Source organism: Oryctolagus cuniculus, chromosome 4, assembly GCF_051225735.1.
Source record: "Oryctolagus cuniculus isolate XC-2025 breed Fujian yellow rabbit chromosome 4, ASM5122573v1, whole genome shotgun sequence".
NCBI classification, from domain to species: Eukaryota; Metazoa; Chordata; class Mammalia; order Lagomorpha; family Leporidae; genus Oryctolagus; species Oryctolagus cuniculus.
The window spans coordinates 19,376,009-19,394,276 of record NC_142870.1 but is presented as its reverse complement, the minus strand read 5'-3'; the positions used below and the strand labels follow the sequence as shown (position 1 = coordinate 19,394,276).

Genomic DNA, 18,268 nt, shown 5'->3' with positions numbered 1-18,268 from the left:
AAACATCCCGCATAGTGGTGTCGCCACAGAAACACACTGGACAAGCTCATACTCACCCTTGCAGCTTGAGACCGATCAGGAAATAAACACTGTCTATTCATGCATGCTCTAATTGAGGATCTGGTAGCCCTGAGAAGCCTCCAGGATGAGCTTGAAGATCATTTGACTTTGGCATTCTGGTGTTGGCTGTTTCAAGTAAGGTGAAAAGTAAAATGGAGACAGCCATTTGACCTACTAAGATCCCAGTGAAAATGTCCAGGTCCAACATTTGAGCGCCTGGGTTTCGTTCCTGGCTCTGTCTTCTGACTCCAGGTTCTTGCTGTTGTGCACATCAAGAAGCATGGTTATGGCTCAAGTCATGGGTTCCTGTGAACCACATGGGATACTGAATTGTGTCCCTGCTCTAGGCTCCAGCCCCAGCTGCAGGTATTGCACATATCTGTGGAATGAACCAGATGGGAGCTCTCTGTCTCGCAAATAATATTTTTTTTTTCAAAAAAATAGCACCAAGAGCTTCAGTATGTGATAGGCTAAATGTATCATCTGGATTGTGCCAGATCCCACTTCACCTACAGCCAAGGCTTGGAATAAATGAGTTTGGCTAAACAAGGACAAACAGAGTAAAGTGTGCTTGTATGCTGTAAGTCTTGCTCTCCTTTATTCGGGGGTAAGGAAGGAATGGGATAATGAAAAAACAGAAGGGCACAGCACAATGGTGTACCTTAGGAAGATGTGGGCAGCCCTGGAAACTCCTGTGATGGCTTCTAGAGTGCAGAAGGCAGCTACAGAATTGACTTGATTCTGAAAACAGACTGCGATTCTGTATCACCCACTCCAACACCAGATCCAGAGCCTGCCTTCTATCAACAGCTCTTCAGTCATTCCAAGAGCTTTCCCTCTCCTGGATTTGGAGAGAGCCAAGGTGAGTCTCTCATGGCTCCTGGGTTCCCACAGGTCACAGCCTTGCCTCTATAGCGATGCTGTCTACAAACATATCAGTGAAGGACATCATAATCAATTGACAAAGTCCATAGTTCTTCCTGGAGAATTCTCAATGACTTCTTGCTATTTAATTGCATTTTACATAGATTTCTCTAGAGCAGCATTATCCACAAGGTAGCCACTATCCATACAAAGCTATGCAGCACTTGAAATGGTGATAGTATGACAAAGAAACTGTACTTTTCCTTAACTGTAATTAATTTAAATGCCCCTATGTTGTTGGGGACCACTCTCTTATACAGCACAGTTCTAGAAACTGTTCACATATTGTTCATTTGTTGATTTATTCTTGGCTCCTATTTATGGAATATATTCTACATGCCAGACTCTATACTTAGAATTTTGCATATATTCAATATGCATATATATTTTGCATATATCCAATTTTCACAAAACCCAATAATATGCATTTTCTTTTTACATTTCCAGTTGAATATCAGAGAGACAAAGTGGCCTGTCTTAAATCACACAGGCAGGGGACAGGATTCAAAATAAAGTTTATGCCTTCTATACAGAACAAGTGGCTAAATAAGCAGGAATGGAGGTGAAAAAAATGTACTCAAGACAATTAAAATATAACCTTTACTATAATGGTTCTTCAATTTTATTGCTTATTGTAAACACTTTGGCCACAGCAAATATGTTAGTTTTTAAATAATCATAATTCAAAGCTTTTACATCATATACTATTTTTCTCCCAAAGAACATAATCTATGAAAACAATCAGTGAAATCCAAAAATCTATACTGGTAACGTGAACGTTTATATTATTCTGACATTAAATACAAATAGTAAAAATACTCATTCCTTATAGGTCTATGGGTTTGTGAGATGCCTTCAGGGCAGCCATAAACAACTCTAAGAAAAGAGATGATATAGACTCAAATGGCTTTTATGCGGGTAGTATTTGAAGAACATAAAAGGCATATAATAAACATGATCTTTTCAGTTTCTCTTAAAGAATATATGGTGTATCTGCAACAAAAAGTTATAATAACATCACAGAGACCCTGGCACTTTGAGCAACACAGCTGCAGTGTAAGTGAGTCTCATCACACTTGCAGAGGAGAAATAAATTAAAACATATCTACTAATAAAAATGTGCTTAGAAATTTCATGTAAGTCAGGGAGTCCCTCACTAGAATAGCGTGGAAGTTGTGAATACTTTGCATCTTCAAGTGGAGGAAAATGATCAGTGCCTGAACATCAAGAAAGTCATTCAAATCATATCTAGCATTTAGATCTCATAGACAGTTAGACTATATTTCAGTCAAATCAACATATTTCTATTTTTAGTGTTATTTTTAAGAGTAAAATAGGAAACATATTAAGTTTCCTAATCACAACTCTAGGTAGTATAATTTATAACAAGGCATTTTTATTTGGTTGTTTTATTCAGCAAAATTCTGAGCACTGTCTTGCAGTTTGACTAAATTGTTGATGATATTGACTAAATATGATGATAATCTTGAATTAAATATTTTAGATTTAATTGTAAGTGACACAAAAATCTGATCATCTGTTTCAAGGCCGAGTACAAAGGGATGGGGGCTTTAAAAAGTTCATGGAAAATGTGCATATTGTTTAACTCCATTTTCCACTGACATTTTGAAGTCCTCTTTCATGCAATTTTTAAACACATGTAAGGACCCACATAGAAAGATTAATATTAATATCACTTGCAGCAAAATATGGCACATAAGAATTATTTATGAAATCCTTTTATATATAAAGGTAGGCACTTCATAAAATTTGCATTTTGATAAAAGGCAACAATCTGATGTCAGTACCTTATCCTTTTCCATTAAGTGTATATTTTTTTCAGTAGCATATATTATCAAAGTTCTGTAAAAGAGAAAGAAAAAATTGTCTAAGCTACATTTGAATGGAATTCCAAAGACAGGAACCCAAATTTCGCTTCCCTTTCTTTGTTTTGTAAGCTTGCACAGACTTCATGATAGTCCTGAGATCTTGCTCCCTGACACGAAATCCCATGGTGATATTTGACTTCTCATCTTTTACTTTGAAGCGTAGTAGTTGTTGCCTATGGATGTTGCCTATGGAACTTGCTACAATTTTTTTTTTTTGGCCACAGCTGGAAAATCTTTGAATTCATTGACCAAGGCCAGATAATTTTTAGATGGCAGTAGCTGATGTCGAAGAGTTCTTGGTTTCAAGCAGTTGTAGAATCCCTTTGATCCTGTTTTAGCTCTCAAGTTAAATAAATAACATTCACCAGTCTTGTTGTTTTCACTCCAGGAGATAAAGATTCACTTCACACCTACGCAAAATATAAGCAGAGCTTTGAGGGTGCAAGGGACCCACATATACTTGAGGCAGAAACCACTTCTGGAGTATTTCTCTACCAGATGGTTAGATGGATTCTGAAGTCTTGGTAGTAGGGAAGTGTCACAAAGTGATCCAGTTGATGAGGAAGCTCCAATTGCTTTTTTTAAAACCAAAATCAAAGTTTCCGTCCTCAAACTTCCATCCAATGCCCCACACAGTGCCTGGCATGTAGTGGGCTTTCAGGCACACATTACACATTGTTGATGAATGAAAGAATAAACATTCTAGTTCCAACTTTCAGAGCTATGTCGAATAGAGTTGCTTCCTTGTATGGCCTGGGCCATTCTTCTGTTCTGTGTAAGTCTTCTCTTTTCCAGAATCAATATTGAAATTTCCTTCAAATAGACCTTAAAAAACATGGTTATCAGATATTCTGTCAATCTCATTACTCTTCTCTCAAATGTGCTGAAGTGAATCAGTAAATCTCTTAAAATATAGTGATGGGGACAGCTCTGAGCAAGATCAGAACCCCATATCTCTTCATGGGAACATTCTGCCTCAAATACTAGCTGACCCAAAACACCTTCCTTAGGGAAACCCTTTCCTGCCTATTTCTGAGTAGAGGCGTTGATTCCAGGGAAGGTCACTGATTGGCACATATTCTGTTCTGGAGGATTATTTCCTTGAATTTCCAGGGTAAGGAGGAGGTGGAGAGCGCTGTACTGATGCCTGTGGGGTTGGGGAGTATGGAGGGGGCAAGTCTGGACAGTATTCCATCTCGTAGTCGCAACTGTACGGGGGTGGTGCCACTGAAAAAGCAAAGGAAAAGAGCATCAGGAATTGATCAAATATTTGAGGGTTTACTGAGTTGAGCTACTGGGCTGCAAACTTTGGGAAGAGACATAATTTTCATCTATAAAATTCTTAGCTTTATCAGGTCAAAGGACACATGTATGAAAGGGGGTAGGCTCTAAAATGTGGTGCCATGGGTCAGATTATGTAGAATCAATGCTTAGGAAAAGTTTTTTTGGGAAGATGATGCTGAAGGGGTGGAGAGAGAAGAATCTGAGAAATCATGCGAGTTTCAGCAGAAGTAAGTTAACATTTTTGTTCAAGCAAAAAGTACCTAGAGGGAAGAAATGAGAAAAGATTAATGGAGTCTGGTTGCATAATCTCCAAGACGAGTCTTAAGAAAATTCATTTATTTTAATTTTATTTGAAAGGCAGAGAGAAACAGAGGGAGACACAGAAACAGGCAAATAGACAGATATCTTCCATCTGCCTGATGGAACAAATGTCACAATAACTACAACAGTCAGAACTGGGTCATGCTGAAGTCAGGACCCAAGAACTCAATTCGATTCTCCCACATGGGTGGCAGGGACACAATTACTTGAGCCATCACCAGCTGCCTCCCAGGGATGCTTTGGCAGGAAGCTGGATTGGAAGCAGAGCCAGAACTTGAACCAGACACTCTGATATGGAATGACATTTCAAGTGGCATCTTAACTGTTGTACCAAAGCTGACCCCATGTTGGTGATGAATCAGCTTTTGAATATGCCAATGAATATGCTTTGGGAAGCCAGCTTTCTCAGCACTATGGACTGAGGAAGACTGAAGAAAAAGTGGGGTGATGTACTGGCAAATGTGTGAGATTATTAGACGCTCATCTCAGTGAGCGAAAAAATCCCATAAGGCCCCTCGAGCAGCCAAGTGCCTAGGTGATGAAAGAAATGATGGTGATGCCTAGGTGATGAAGGAAATGAAAGAAAGGGTCAAGGTATTGGGTACCCAGTAGGGAACCCCCATAACTCAGAGTTATAGAAATAAGAAGGAAAAAACAAAAGGAGAATAAGCAGGTTTGAGAATGAGAGTAAAGAATTTAATTTTCTAATTTTATTAGAAAATTTTCTTTAATTTTTACTGTGATAGATGTCTTTGTGCTTTTCAATCATAGTGTATATACTTTATGATGATTATGTATGTATGTCTATTTTGTAGTGATCTCACTCCCATCTCCAAAGCTGGAAGAGAGACTGCTTGAGCTTAAACTCATCCATGGCTTTAAGAACCAATTATTCTGCAATAGCTGAGCAACTCTTCAGCAGCCAATCTGATGACTGCCATGGGTCATCACCCATGGACCATTACCAGATCCTGATTCTACTAAGAAATTGCCTTAACTGCTAATTATGAATGTAGCCTAAATCACAAGACTAGTAACAAAATAATGGAAAGAATTGACAATTTTTTTCTATATAATCATCCTTAATGAAAAATTTTATATAGTTGAGAGACAGAGAGAGAGAGAGAGAGAGAGAGAAAGTTCCCATCTGCTTGTTCACTCCTTAAATGCCCATGATAGCCGGGGTCGAGCCAAGGCAAAGTCAGGAGTCTGGAACTCAATCCAGATGTCCATGTGGATTTCAGGAACCCCACCACTTGACCCATCACTGTTGCCTTCTGGGGTCTGCATTGGCAGGAAGCTGGAAGCAGGAGCCAGTTATCCAACCCAAGCACACTGACACAGGACATAGGCATCTTAACCCCTAAGGCAAATGCTTGCCCCACTGGTCAATGTTTTAATATAAGAATGACAGAAAAGAACAAAGATTTCATTCAACTTTTCTAAATACCTTCCAAGATTTGGTGATGCTCTGATGAATAGGCACAAACATAGGGCCTCCATTGATAGGCAGATGAAAACTGTTTTCTTCTAGATCCCTTTGGCTTGCCTCTCTGCGTAAGAGCTTGATGCTTTAAACCATTTTCTGATCCCCCTATACCTGGAAAACTGGGTCACTTTGAGAAAAGAGGAAGATGGAGCCACAGAACTGAGTGGGATGTCCCGTGAGCACTATTCTGTTGACAGGTTTCTAGTGGGCTGAGCAGCCCTTTCAGCTGATAACATAGCCCAGTCAACCAATCAGCAAGAGTGCACATAGTTTGTTCAGACCCCCAGCAGCTGGGTTACTCCAAGTTCTGTTTTCTACAACAAACCAGACTAACGCCTATGGAGTTCAAACAAAAAGTCCCTCTGCCTCACATCCACTGCCCTGCTTCATTCTATCTTGGAGAAGTGAGACAAAGAGCTTTATAATAACATTCATCTTAGCCAAAAATGGACGTGCAGCCTCCCTGTAAAATGGACAGATCCAGCTGGATACCCATTGAGCTGTTTCTTACAAGCATGTGATTCCACCTTATTTCTATGCTGCAGCTTTTTCCTGCGTCCCACTCAAGGAGCACAGGCCTGCTAATTATGATCCACATTATTCCCTGTCATGAAGCTACGGTGTGTTTGTGCATTGCTAACAAAGTGTTTGTACTCTGCCATCTGCATAAACACTGCTGGAGGACACATCAGTAGAGTCCCTTTGGTTTATGCAGCTGCATATTGAACAGAAATTCTAAGATAGGAAACAGTGATTTTTTTCATTCCTATAACCTTTGAATTTTGGTAAAGTAGTGATCCAATGTTGAAAAGTGGTATTTTGAAAAAAACTCAGCACATCTTTTAGACTATCAACCACTGGGAAAGGTTCTGAAATAATACCTTTTTCTTTCTTGCAGATAATAAGGTTTCACTAAAAAGCAAATTTTTAAGCTTTCAAATTTAGATTCCCTGATTAATCTTAAGAGGTTTTACTCTTTTTTATAGGTCAAATCATCTTTAAAAGATGTATAGATAAAGCTGGAGATAACAGTGCCTCTGAAATCATTTCATAACTAAAATCCCAATTCTCTGACTTAAGTAGGGTAAACATGCCATTTATCCTCAATGTCTGGGGTGGTTGTTTCTAATATTAAAAGATTTAGGGATGCTATGAAATTTAGAGGAGAAATTTAACGTTTTCATCCCACTCAGGTGAATGTCTCTAAAGCTGATGTAGTGGGAGGATGCATTTAGAAATTAGAGAAACAAGACAATCTCATCCATAGTTTTTTTAATCCCAATTTAAAAAACAATACCTTTATATGCTTTCTTCTAGTCATTTGTGTATAAGTATTTCCCTGTACTCACATAAAATGATGCAGGCTTTTTTGCTTTGTATTATGACATTAGCCTTTGCTGTGTTTTGCACAGGGCTTGAGTGTCTGTAAAGCTGCAGGTGTTGGAATATATTCCCTATGGTGAAGCAATAAAAGGGAGGACTTAATCCAGTGGTGGTGTTTTGAGATGAAGCCTTTGAAAAGGGATCAGGATTAGATAAAAATCAGGGGGGTGGAGCCCCCATGACTGCATTCTGGCGGTGGCTTTACATAAAGAGGGAGAGCGACTACAGGTCTTCTACCCAAATACGGACACTCACTCCCTGTGTCTTGTCATGTGACGCCATGTGCCACTTGGGACTTACTCTGCAAGAGGGCCATCACCAGACAAGACATTTTACCTACAGAATTGTGGGTCAGAATAAACCTCTTTTCTTTGAAGTGTTAGCCTACTGCAGGTATTTTATTATAGTTACAAAAATAGCCTTTTTCATTCTTCTACAAATCTTCATTAATTTATTTGTTAATGGCTTCATTTTTTGATGATGGGATTATTACCCTGACAGTTCACTTACCTCGAGTTTAAATATTTTTATTATTATAAATAAATGAGTGATATATATCTTCTTACACAGAGACTTTAAAATGATTTTGAATTATTTCTTTAGAATAAAATTTCGGAAGTTGATCACCTTGCTTAAATAGCATATAAATTTTATTGCTTAGCGCACATTGTGAAATTATTTTAAAAAATAATTGCTTCATCTTGAAAGGGGAATAGCAAGGCATACAGACACGCTATCATTTAATATTTTGGTAATTTAATAAAACTTTATTTTTAAATAGAAAAACCACTTTTCTTCAAGAGTATACACAATGGCTATAAACAATAACCAAATCTCAAAATGTCAATTTTGCTCATATACATTACATTTTTTGTACTCTACATATTAGCTACCACAAATCAGAGAAAATATATCATGTTTGTCACTTGGGACTGATTTATTTCACTAAACATGGTGGTCTCCAGATGCATACATTTTGGTGTGAAAGACAGGATTTCATTCTTTTCCTGGCTGAGTAGTATTCCACAGTTTTCACCTTTCTTTGATAACAGCTGGGTTTGGCATTTTTTTACATCTTGTCTACTATTTGGAATTTGGGTGAACTTTTTTCATTTTGGCCTGATAATTTATGAACTGGAATTTTAATTAGAATGAGAAATAATTAGGATAACACAATATAAGCAATCAAATGACATTATTTATCTTTTTCTCAAGAATAACTCTTGGTCAAATGGTTTTGTTATTATATAATGTGTCCCTTATTGAGATACTAAAGACTAAAATTGTATATAACAAAACATGGTTATTCATTTTTTTAACTGTTCTGTGTTTTTTGCAAGTATAATACTTAGCTTTCTTTTTCAGATATCTGATACATGTCATTCTACTTATCACTTAAAATATACTTAATGGTTTATTTATATATAGTATTTTATTTGATATAGTCTTACATCAAAGTTCATTTTTTCTAATTTTTTTTATTTTGGTTAAGCAAATTATCTATTTAACAACCTTCATTTTTTCACATGAGTTTGTCATGTCATCTTTAGAGTACATAAATTATAATTTATTTGTATTATTCCAATTACCAAAGTGTATCTTTTTGTATCAGAGACACCTCATTTTAATTATTACTGGCTTTAAATACCTGGCGTGACAGAAGAACTTCATTACTTATTTAAGACAATTTTTAATATTATTGCTGAGAGTAAATTTGCTTCTCCATTACACTACAAATCCCACTACTCAAAATTTGCCTACACTTCACTTAGGGCAAAAGGTTTCAACAAAGGCCCACAAAGGTCCTGGCAAGACCTGCATTGGCCCCCAGCCCACACAAATATACCAACCATTTTTCCCCTGTCATAGACTAAGACAGTAAGATGCATTACACCTGTCATTCTCTTTCCTCTCAGGTAACATCATCACAGGTTCTATGAAGGTTTTTCTCCCTCTGTCACCAGGAGGACAAGCTCCCAGAACATCCTTCTCTGTGGACCCTTCTTCCCGGGAGGCTTTGCACATCTCATCTGATTGGCTCCCTGAACTTCCCGCCCCATTTTGCTCTGCTTCTGGAAGTGTCTGGTGCTTCCTCACTCCTCGCATTTCCTGTCCTCCTAACCCAGGCCAGAATACAGGAAAGTTCTCTTCTGATTGTGTCTGCTCTCTCACAGAACTAGGGTGGGTTGAAAAAAAATCATCTGCTAAGAGTGAGAAAGGTTTGGGAAGGGGTTGGAGAGGGTAGATTTTGGAGTTTTCAGAAGGAAGAGGAACGTGTGAAATAATTTTCTCCCTGAGTAGTTCACCTCTGAATCTGATTAAAATCTGATTTCCCACGAGACGATGGCTTCTGTGATAGCAATACCCAATCAGAGCTGTTCTTCCCTCCCACATCCGACAACCTTGTGGAACAGAAAGCACTCAAGGCATCTGTGATCTCTGCAGACATTTTTTAAACCATAACCTCTTCTATCTCTTTAAAATCCTGAGCTCTTCGGTAGTACACATGCTACCCTCTACTCCTCCTTGCTTTCTATATCTGCAGACCTCCCTAACCCAAACCATTATTCACTAAAGACTTAGCTTCTGGTCCACAGTTTTTCTCTCCACAATGGCTTCTATAATCATTTTTAGTATTTTAGTACCCACGTAAGCCTGCTTCTCAGTCTTTTGACTCTTTTGCATTCAGTAATCTTTTCCTCACTTGCATCATAATCAATTATTGTACTATTTTGTACATCTTAATCTACAAACATAGAGCATTTATCTTTCTAGAAAACCTATTCCTCTGCATTTTGGATCTCACCCAGATTTTCAATTTAGTGATAGCCAACTAAAAAAAAAAAAAAAAAAAAAAAAAAACTAAGTTGATTCCATCTCTTTCTAGGCTTCATATATCTTCTTCATTCAGCATAGATTTATGGTCCAGCACTAAAATCACTTCTCTGTCTCTATTGTCAGTGTTCTTATCACTTTATCGCTCCCATTGCATGGCCAAATGCCAGCACTGATTAAATTCAACACTTTGGCTACCTTGGATGTATATCCAGAGGCATAATACGGCAGGAGAAACACACAATCATGCCGACTGCTCTCACTTCATTAAGTGAATGACCGTTTTCCTAAGTGTGGTGGACTTTACATATTTCTTCAGTCATTTCACATCTCCGTTTTGATACTATTGTTTTAGTGTTTCTTTTTTTTTTTTACATTCACTTTATTAAAAAGGCAGAGTGACAAAGAGGATTGGGGGGATGAGGGCAGGGAAAGAGAGAGAAAAGAGAATCTTCCACCCACTGGTTCTAAAGATTTACTTATTTATGTGAAAGTTGAGGTCCACTGAGAGACAGTGTGTGTTGGGGGGGGGGAGAGAGAGAGAGAGAGAGAGAGAGAATATGAATCTTCCATCTTACAGTTTATTTCCTAAGTGGCCTCAACAGCCAGAGCTGGGCCAGGCTGAAGCCAGGAGCCAGGAGCTTCTTCTGGGTCTCCCACATGAGTGCACAGGCTCAAGTACTTGGGCCATCTTCCACTGTCTCTCCAGGCACATGAGCAGGGAGCTGGACTGGAAGTGGAGCAGCTGAGCCTCTTACCTGCACCCATATGGGATGCCAGTGTCACAGGCATGGCTTTATCGCTATGCCACAATGCCAGTCCCTAGTGTTTCTTCTTGCTCATTCCCTTCAAACACCTCCTTGGCCCTCCTCTGTGGGGAGCCATTGCACGGCGCCCTAAAGATGGCGCCGGCTCCTTTCTCCCGGAAGGACTGGCGAGAAACAAACAACTCCTAATAAGGAGATGGCTGAGCTCCCTTCCGGCTTCCGCATTGCTGTACCTATCAATCCTTGCCACTTGGCTGCTTTTGATTGGTGTGCTGATGGCTATAAGAGGGATGGGAGAGGGAAGGAGGCGGAAGAAGAAGCTTGTTCAAGGTTCCTGAATAAACTGCTTGAAGAAGAGTTCGGGTTGCGTCTTCCTTGCTGGTCGAGGGACGCGACAACTGGTGGCCCGTACGGGGAACCATCTCAAACGCGAACTCAGAACTTCCTGCAGTCAGGGCAGCGCTGGTAAGTCCCCCAGGAAAATAAGGTGGGGATCCGCGATAAGAGCGGGCAGTCCTGCGACAATAGCGGGAGGATAGCTCTGCGATTAAAGCAGAGGAAGTTCTGCGACAAAAGCAGAAGGAGCTCTGACCCGTGGCCAGGGAAAGAGTACAATATTTGACGATGGGTAATTCACACTCCCATCCAATTTTTCTGGCGCCGAATGCGCTGCTTTGAGAAAACGGTTTGAAACTTAAGCCTAGTACATTGCATAGGTTTTTACATAACTGCGATACCATTGCACCCTGGTATGGGGTTTCGGGAAGCCTTACTATCCCTTCATGGGACAAACTAGGCAGGGATTTGGATTTTGCATTCGAACAGGGTAATCTCGAAGGGGGAGTGAGACCAATATGGAAGTTAGTGCGAGCATGCCTCGAGGATGAGCGGTATAGTGAAACTATTCTGAGCGGTCAAGCTGCCTTGGAGGAGCTTCAGGAAGAGCGCTCCGAGAGAGCTGCCAGTGAAAAAGGGAAAACTTTGAAGGAGAGTCAGAAAAGAACTAGGAAAAAACTGTACCCCGATCTTTCCGAGTTGCGCAGCCCCTCCTTAGTAAGTAGTACTAGTGCAGAAAGTAGCTCAGAAAGCAGCAGTGAGTCTGAAGAGTGTGGCGATAACAAAGAGTCTGGTATAAAGCAAGTACGGGAATTGAATCGGCAAATGAGGATTTCCAAAAATTACAGCTGCTGAGCCATTACCAGTTGTTTTCAGATTCCTTATATGTGGTGAACGCATTAAAGATATTGGAAACCGCAGGACCGATTAAACCTTCTAGTCCAATTGTATCCCTAATGTCAGGTGATTGCTCATTGTCTGGATGCATGGGCCACCTGGGGGAGACCCCAGGTGCTAAAAACTGATAATGGCCTGGCCTATACATCTCAAACCTTTACCACCTTTTGCCAAAAAATGGAGGTTCAACTTGTCCATGGATTGCCATACAATCCTCAGGGTCAGGGCATAATTGAGCGAGCACACCGCACACTGAAAGAATATCTTTTAAAACAAAAAGGGAGACGCGACGGGCCAGGAGAAGGAGAGAGGAGGAGTTCCGCGGGTATCTTGACCTAGAGAAAAGTCTTAATTCGATAACCCTTTCCAACTTGATGGGTTTTTCTCTTTACAGTTAATAAAAACTTAAGCAATGGGCTCATACGCTGATAATCAATTCTTTTCTGTGCTGCTGTAGCTAACTTATCTAATGAGAGTTTTCATGTGTCTTGAAGGTTTCGCATTTTTCTATTGCCAGTATGAGTCTTGATTGGAAAAACTGCACCATGAAGCTGTTTACGTTATATCTTTAATGTTTGAGTGAGTACCTAACTTTGATCAGATCTAGTCCACAGCCTTGGTTAAACGTACTAATTTTTGACTAAAATGGTTTGACTCTCTGATAGTTTAAATTCTAAACCGAGTCTTTCAACTTTGGGGCTTCCAGTCGGATCCCTGGAACTCTCAAAGGATGGGACTCTAAATTTGTTAAAGTAACAGCTGTTTGAGTCAATTCAAATTATACAAAGTGTATTAAAATGTAGTAAATGAGGTCAAATCTATGTTGTATTCATGTTTTTGCTTTTCAGCTAAAGTAGTCTTATAAAAATGAGAGTAAATTCTGTGTATACAAGCCTTTATGTTGTTAACTCAAGTAAGCCAATACAGATTGGTTCAGAAAGTTGGGTTAATGCAAACGCCCTTTGGTTCACTTGCTCAGTTTTACATTTACATGTCTTTGATATGCTTTAAACTTGTTTCTCTTAAGGATGAAGATCTTTTCAAAGTTGTAAATATGCACTAGTGACTGTTGCTGCCCAAGTGGTGTTATCCTTATGTTACTTAAAAGCATGGAAATGTAATTTTGACTTTTAATTCAGATAATGGTGTGGTATTCATTAATAGCTCAGTGTTTTAAGTTATCCAGGCATCGGTGCTAAGTAAAATATGGAAAATGTATTATGTGTACTTTTAACATCTTAAATTTGATAAGAGAGACTTTTAAGTTTGCCAGCATGTATTCTCATAGGTTGTCCATACATCATAATTCAAGACTGTAAAAGTAACTACAGGTGTAAAGTTTCAGAAGGTGTGAGCAAGTCATGAAAAGTTGTAAAAAGTTTACAATTTTAAAACATTGTTTACAGAGTTTTCTATAAGTTAAATGTTAATGCCAAAATTACACCAACCTAAAGTTGAAGTCTGATCTTCTGTTATAACAATGGGATTTTTTTAAAATGTGTACTAATGTTATTAATTATCTGGAAATGGTCTCAATTGTAAATCTTAAAATCTGTTGTTGCAAAAACTGTAACGTCTCTTTTTAACAGTGTCTGCTTAATCAGTTACTCTGCCATTTCTAAAGTTAGGTCGTGTAAGCTCTTTTTAACTCTGTTAAATAGTTCTGAGTTATGTGATAATTTCATGTGCTGACTCTTATGTTCAGGGTTTTTGTATTTCTGGTTTACCTAGAAATTCATGTTCTGCCAAGTAAATGTGTACTCTACTGTCTGTTAGGTTGTGATTGATAAAAAGTATTAAGTCTTGAAGGGTTATGTTGGATATTATTATGATCAGATCTGGTCTAAAAGTGTTGAAATCGCCCTGACTAAATGTTAAGGAATTCTGTTTTGACCAGATACTCTGGGTTCTCTTGGCACCTTTAACAGACTTTCTGAAAATCAAAGTTCTAAATTCTCTGGACTTTTGGTATCTCCAGAGGGCCCCTGGAGATGTCAAAAGATATATCTCTCATCTTGCAGAGATAATAACCAATCGGGCTGTTTAGATTAAAAGTGGTGCCAAGATGTAAAATGATGCTAAACTTCAGTTATAAACGTGTTTCTTTCTAGCTGCTCCAGTCTCTGGCTCAGAAGCCAGATCCTTTAAAGAGGGACTGACAAAGTCTAAGAAGCATCCCATGGTCATGATTTGCATCACCTCAATGTCCAAACCTTAAGCTTTGGCAGATGGATGTTACCCATTTTTCTGAATTTGGTAAACTAAAATACATACATGTTTCTTTAGATACATGTTTAGGTTTTGTTTTTGCCACCCCGCAATGCGGCGAGGCTGCCAAACATCTCTCATTGCCTTCAGGCCTTTGCTGTTCTAGGAACCCCTATACAGATAAAAACTAATAATGGCCCAGCGTATACTTTCAACTCTTTTAAGCACTTCTGTACTAACTTCCACATCTCTCATCACCGGGATTCCTTATAATCCCCAGGGACAAGGTATTGTGGAACGAGCACATGCCACATTAAAAAATTATTTACAAAAAATAAAAAAGGGGGAATACGGGACCATGGCATATTCCCCACAAAAATGGCTATCACATGCTCTTTTCATTTTAAATTTTCTAATACTGGATAATCAAGGGAAATCTGCAGCTCATCGTCACTGGCATCCTGAAACCAAAAGACAACAAGTCTATGTGAAGTGGAAAGACCCTCTAACTGCTCAATGGTATGGACCTGACCCTGTTTTAATATGGGGACGTGGACATGTTTCTATATTCTCGATGGTTACCTGAGCGACTGGTGTGGCAAACAGACAATGTCACAAAGCAGCCTCTCTATCTTCATTATAACATTGCTGATTGGGATCGTTACTGCAGCCGTTATAACCGCCATTTCCATTGCAGCTGTGGGCGCTACAACAGCTGCTATAGCGCTCACAGGGACAGTTCAAACTGCTAATACCCTGAATAATTTAACGGCCTCCGTGGCTGCTGCTTTGGATACTCAGACATCCTTAAATGTACATATAAAGGGAGGCTTGATGATTGTTAATCAGCATGTGGATTTGGTACAGGAGCAGGTGGATACTCTCTGGCAGCTTGCTCAGCTAGGATGTGAGTGGAAATTTTCAGGGTTGTGTGTGACCTCTGTTCAGTACGATAACATGACTCAGGCAGCAAATTACTCTAAACAGTTGTCTCAGATGCTCTTGCAGAATTGGTCCGCAGAATTTGACTACACCTTGAAGCAACTGTGCCTTGCCGTGGTCACCATCAACTCCACATGTGTGGATGTCTCCTTCGCATCTGGATTGTCATCCTGGATCCGCACAGCCGTCTCCAACCTGAAGGAGTGGGTGGGACTTGGAGCTTTGACGGGGTTGCTGTTACTTGTTCTGTTATTTTGCCTGTGGTGTTTGTGCAGGATGAGGACAGCTCATCGGCGGGAATTGGCCATGATAGCTCAAGCCTTTTATGCCCTTGGGGCTGGACAATCGCCGCAAGCATGGCTGGCCTTCCTTGAATGCTAGGCATGGGTGCAGGGTGCGAGGCAAAGCACTGCAGAGAGAACGAGCCATTACGTTCTCTGGAAGGCAAGTCTGTCTGCATGTGGGTTGGCATCCCAGATCCCACCCCCGCGAAAAGGATGCTGTTCCAGGTGGATGCCTGGCAGTGGGGGACAGACCCCTACCTTCTCCTGTAATCCTTAGATGCCTGGTTCTAAAACAAAAAGGGGGAACTGTGGGGAGCCATTGCACGGCGCCCTAAAGATGGCGCCGGCTCCTTTCTCCCGGAAGGACTGGCGAGAAACAAACAACTCCTAATAAGGAGATGGCTGAGCTCCCTTCCGGCTTCCGCATTGCTGTACCTATCAATCCTTGCCACTTGGCTGCTTTTGATTGGTGTGCTGATGGCTATAAGAGGGATGGGAGAGGGAAGGAGGCGGAAGAAGAAGCTTGTTCAAGGTTCCTGAATAAACTGCTTGAAGAAGAGTTCGGGTTGCGTCTTCCTTGCTGGTCGAGGGACGCGACACTCCTCATTCTCAGCAGAGAAGTTGTTTCTTGTTTCACTGGGAAAAACAGCACAGCAGAAAACTGTCCCCATACATGGAACATCCAATCTGCATGTTACTACCTCTATGCTGACTTACATCCTGTCTCTGATATAACTGATGAATGGTTTCTGATTCCATTGAAGGCTGGAGCCTCTGTTTGTGTATAGGATCTCTTTCTTCCTTACATTCAATGATACCGATTTTCAATAATCCCATCTATCTTCTGCCTTCATCAGTCTCCTTCTCTATCTTTCCCATCTTTACCAATGAAATACAAGACACCACAATTTGGATTTCTCCACTGGAAAAAAATCTTGAGCTCATATGCATCCCAATATTTTTTGCTCATTTTATAGCAAAGCTCTTCATGAGTTTGGCACTTGTAGTTCTACTTTATAATATAATGCATTCATAAATTTTGTCTGCGGTATTAAGTCTGTAAGTATATTTTCTATGCCATCCAAGAAGGCTTTCTCACTTCATGTTTGAATTCATTGATTCACATTAAAATGGTTACCTGGGTGAAGACTTCACCACAGTCATAACAGCTGCTTTTTCACTTCCAGTAGGAGTTGTATCTTCAAGCCAAAAGCCTTTATTAATTTTATTCATTTGAGAGCCGAAAAACACAGAGACAGGAAGCCAGAGAGAGTGAGAGTGAGAGAGAGAGAGAGAAACATATTCACTGGTGCACTCCTCAAATTTCAACAGCCGGAGCTAGACCAGATGGAAGCTGGGAAGCCAGAGCTCTATCTAGGTCTCCTTTGTGGGTGGCAGGGACCCAAGCAGTTGAGTCAGCATCTGTTGCCTTCCAGGAAGCATCCGAGGGAAGCCAGATCAGAAGTGGAGGACACCAGACTCAAACCAGTATTTTGATACATGTTGTAGGTATCCCAAATGGTGGCTTGACCAACTATGTCACGATGCCTGTCCCCAGGGTCAACATTTGTTAAGTTAATAACAGTATTACTCAACTTGGGTCTGTCAGATGTTTTTTCATGTTAAGATTCAGACTGTGAACTCTCAGAGTACTACATACACTCAGTGGTATCATCTTCGGAGTAACACAAACCAAGGTGCATGAAGCCCCTCTGTCATTCTTTGGTGTTGTTCTTCCATTACCTGGGCAAGATGTTGTTTGGCTCCCTGTCCTGCAGCTACTATTTTCCACCTTCCAAGTGGTAAGGAATCTGGTAAGCACTTCAAGATCTGCTAATATCCTACTATTTGACAACAGTCTCTGCTGAATTTAGAGTCTGCTGATGGTTTTCGTCTGAAATCTTTTCTTACGATTGCTTAAAATGATAATTTTTTCCAATTCCACAACTCCCTTCTACATTCATTCCTTGGCATTTTTCTGTTAGGAAAAGCCCTAACCTTCCTTCTCCCTACTTCCTTTCTCCTCTCTCACTCCCTCCCCAACACCTACCTATCATCAACCATCTATCAGCTCCAGAGGACTCAAGATATACTTCAGATATCAATTTCCTTGATGGCATTGAAATCTGCTTTCGTTTTGCTGGCATTTGGTTTTTATATCTTTGATAAACCTTTTATTATGGTTTTACTGTGCAGTTTTTATTCAGATGTGTATCATCTAAATATACCTTTAAAAAAAGGGTTAACATGATAACTTTCCTTTGTTTACAATGAAGTTCAAGAAAGTAGAGAAAATGTAAAATCTGACAGATAATCCTTATATTCACAGTGATCATTTCTAAAAATAATTTCAACTAAAGAGGACACCTGTTCTATCCAACCACGCAGAAATGAAAAACTTAGTTTTGGAAGGTCATTGTCAGCAAATGGCCAGGTGTGGCATTTTCTTCTCCTTGATGCAGAATAATTATGTTCACTGTAGGGTTCTCCACTGAACACGTTCACCCTGAGCACTTTCATTTTATGAAATGATGCTCTCATTTTTCTGGTCTCTGGGCTGTTGGACCACACAACTCAATACGGTGGGTTGTTATATCAATTATTACAGGGTTAATTAATGTGGGTAAAGGTCTTTTGTATTTCCACAGA

The 18,268-nt window shown here is 39.8% G+C and overlaps 1 protein-coding gene across 2 annotated transcripts in view; it reads right to left on the bottom strand.

The window, feature by feature from the left end:
• The window catches only part of CYYR1 (cysteine and tyrosine rich 1), a 136,683-nt gene that overhangs the window by 17,837 nt on the left and 100,578 nt on the right, over positions 1-18,268 (bottom strand). The window contains exon 4 of one of the 2 annotated variants that reach the window (XM_002716774.6): positions 1,579-4,100. The exons of the other annotated variant lie outside the window; for it this stretch is intronic. Within the exon in view, the coding sequence (XP_002716820.3) occupies positions 3,967-4,100 (134 nt within the window). The 3' untranslated portion in view covers positions 1,579-3,966. Of the gene's footprint in view, positions 1-1,578; positions 4,101-18,268 lie in introns of those variants that run through there. 2 annotated transcript variants of the gene reach the window in all.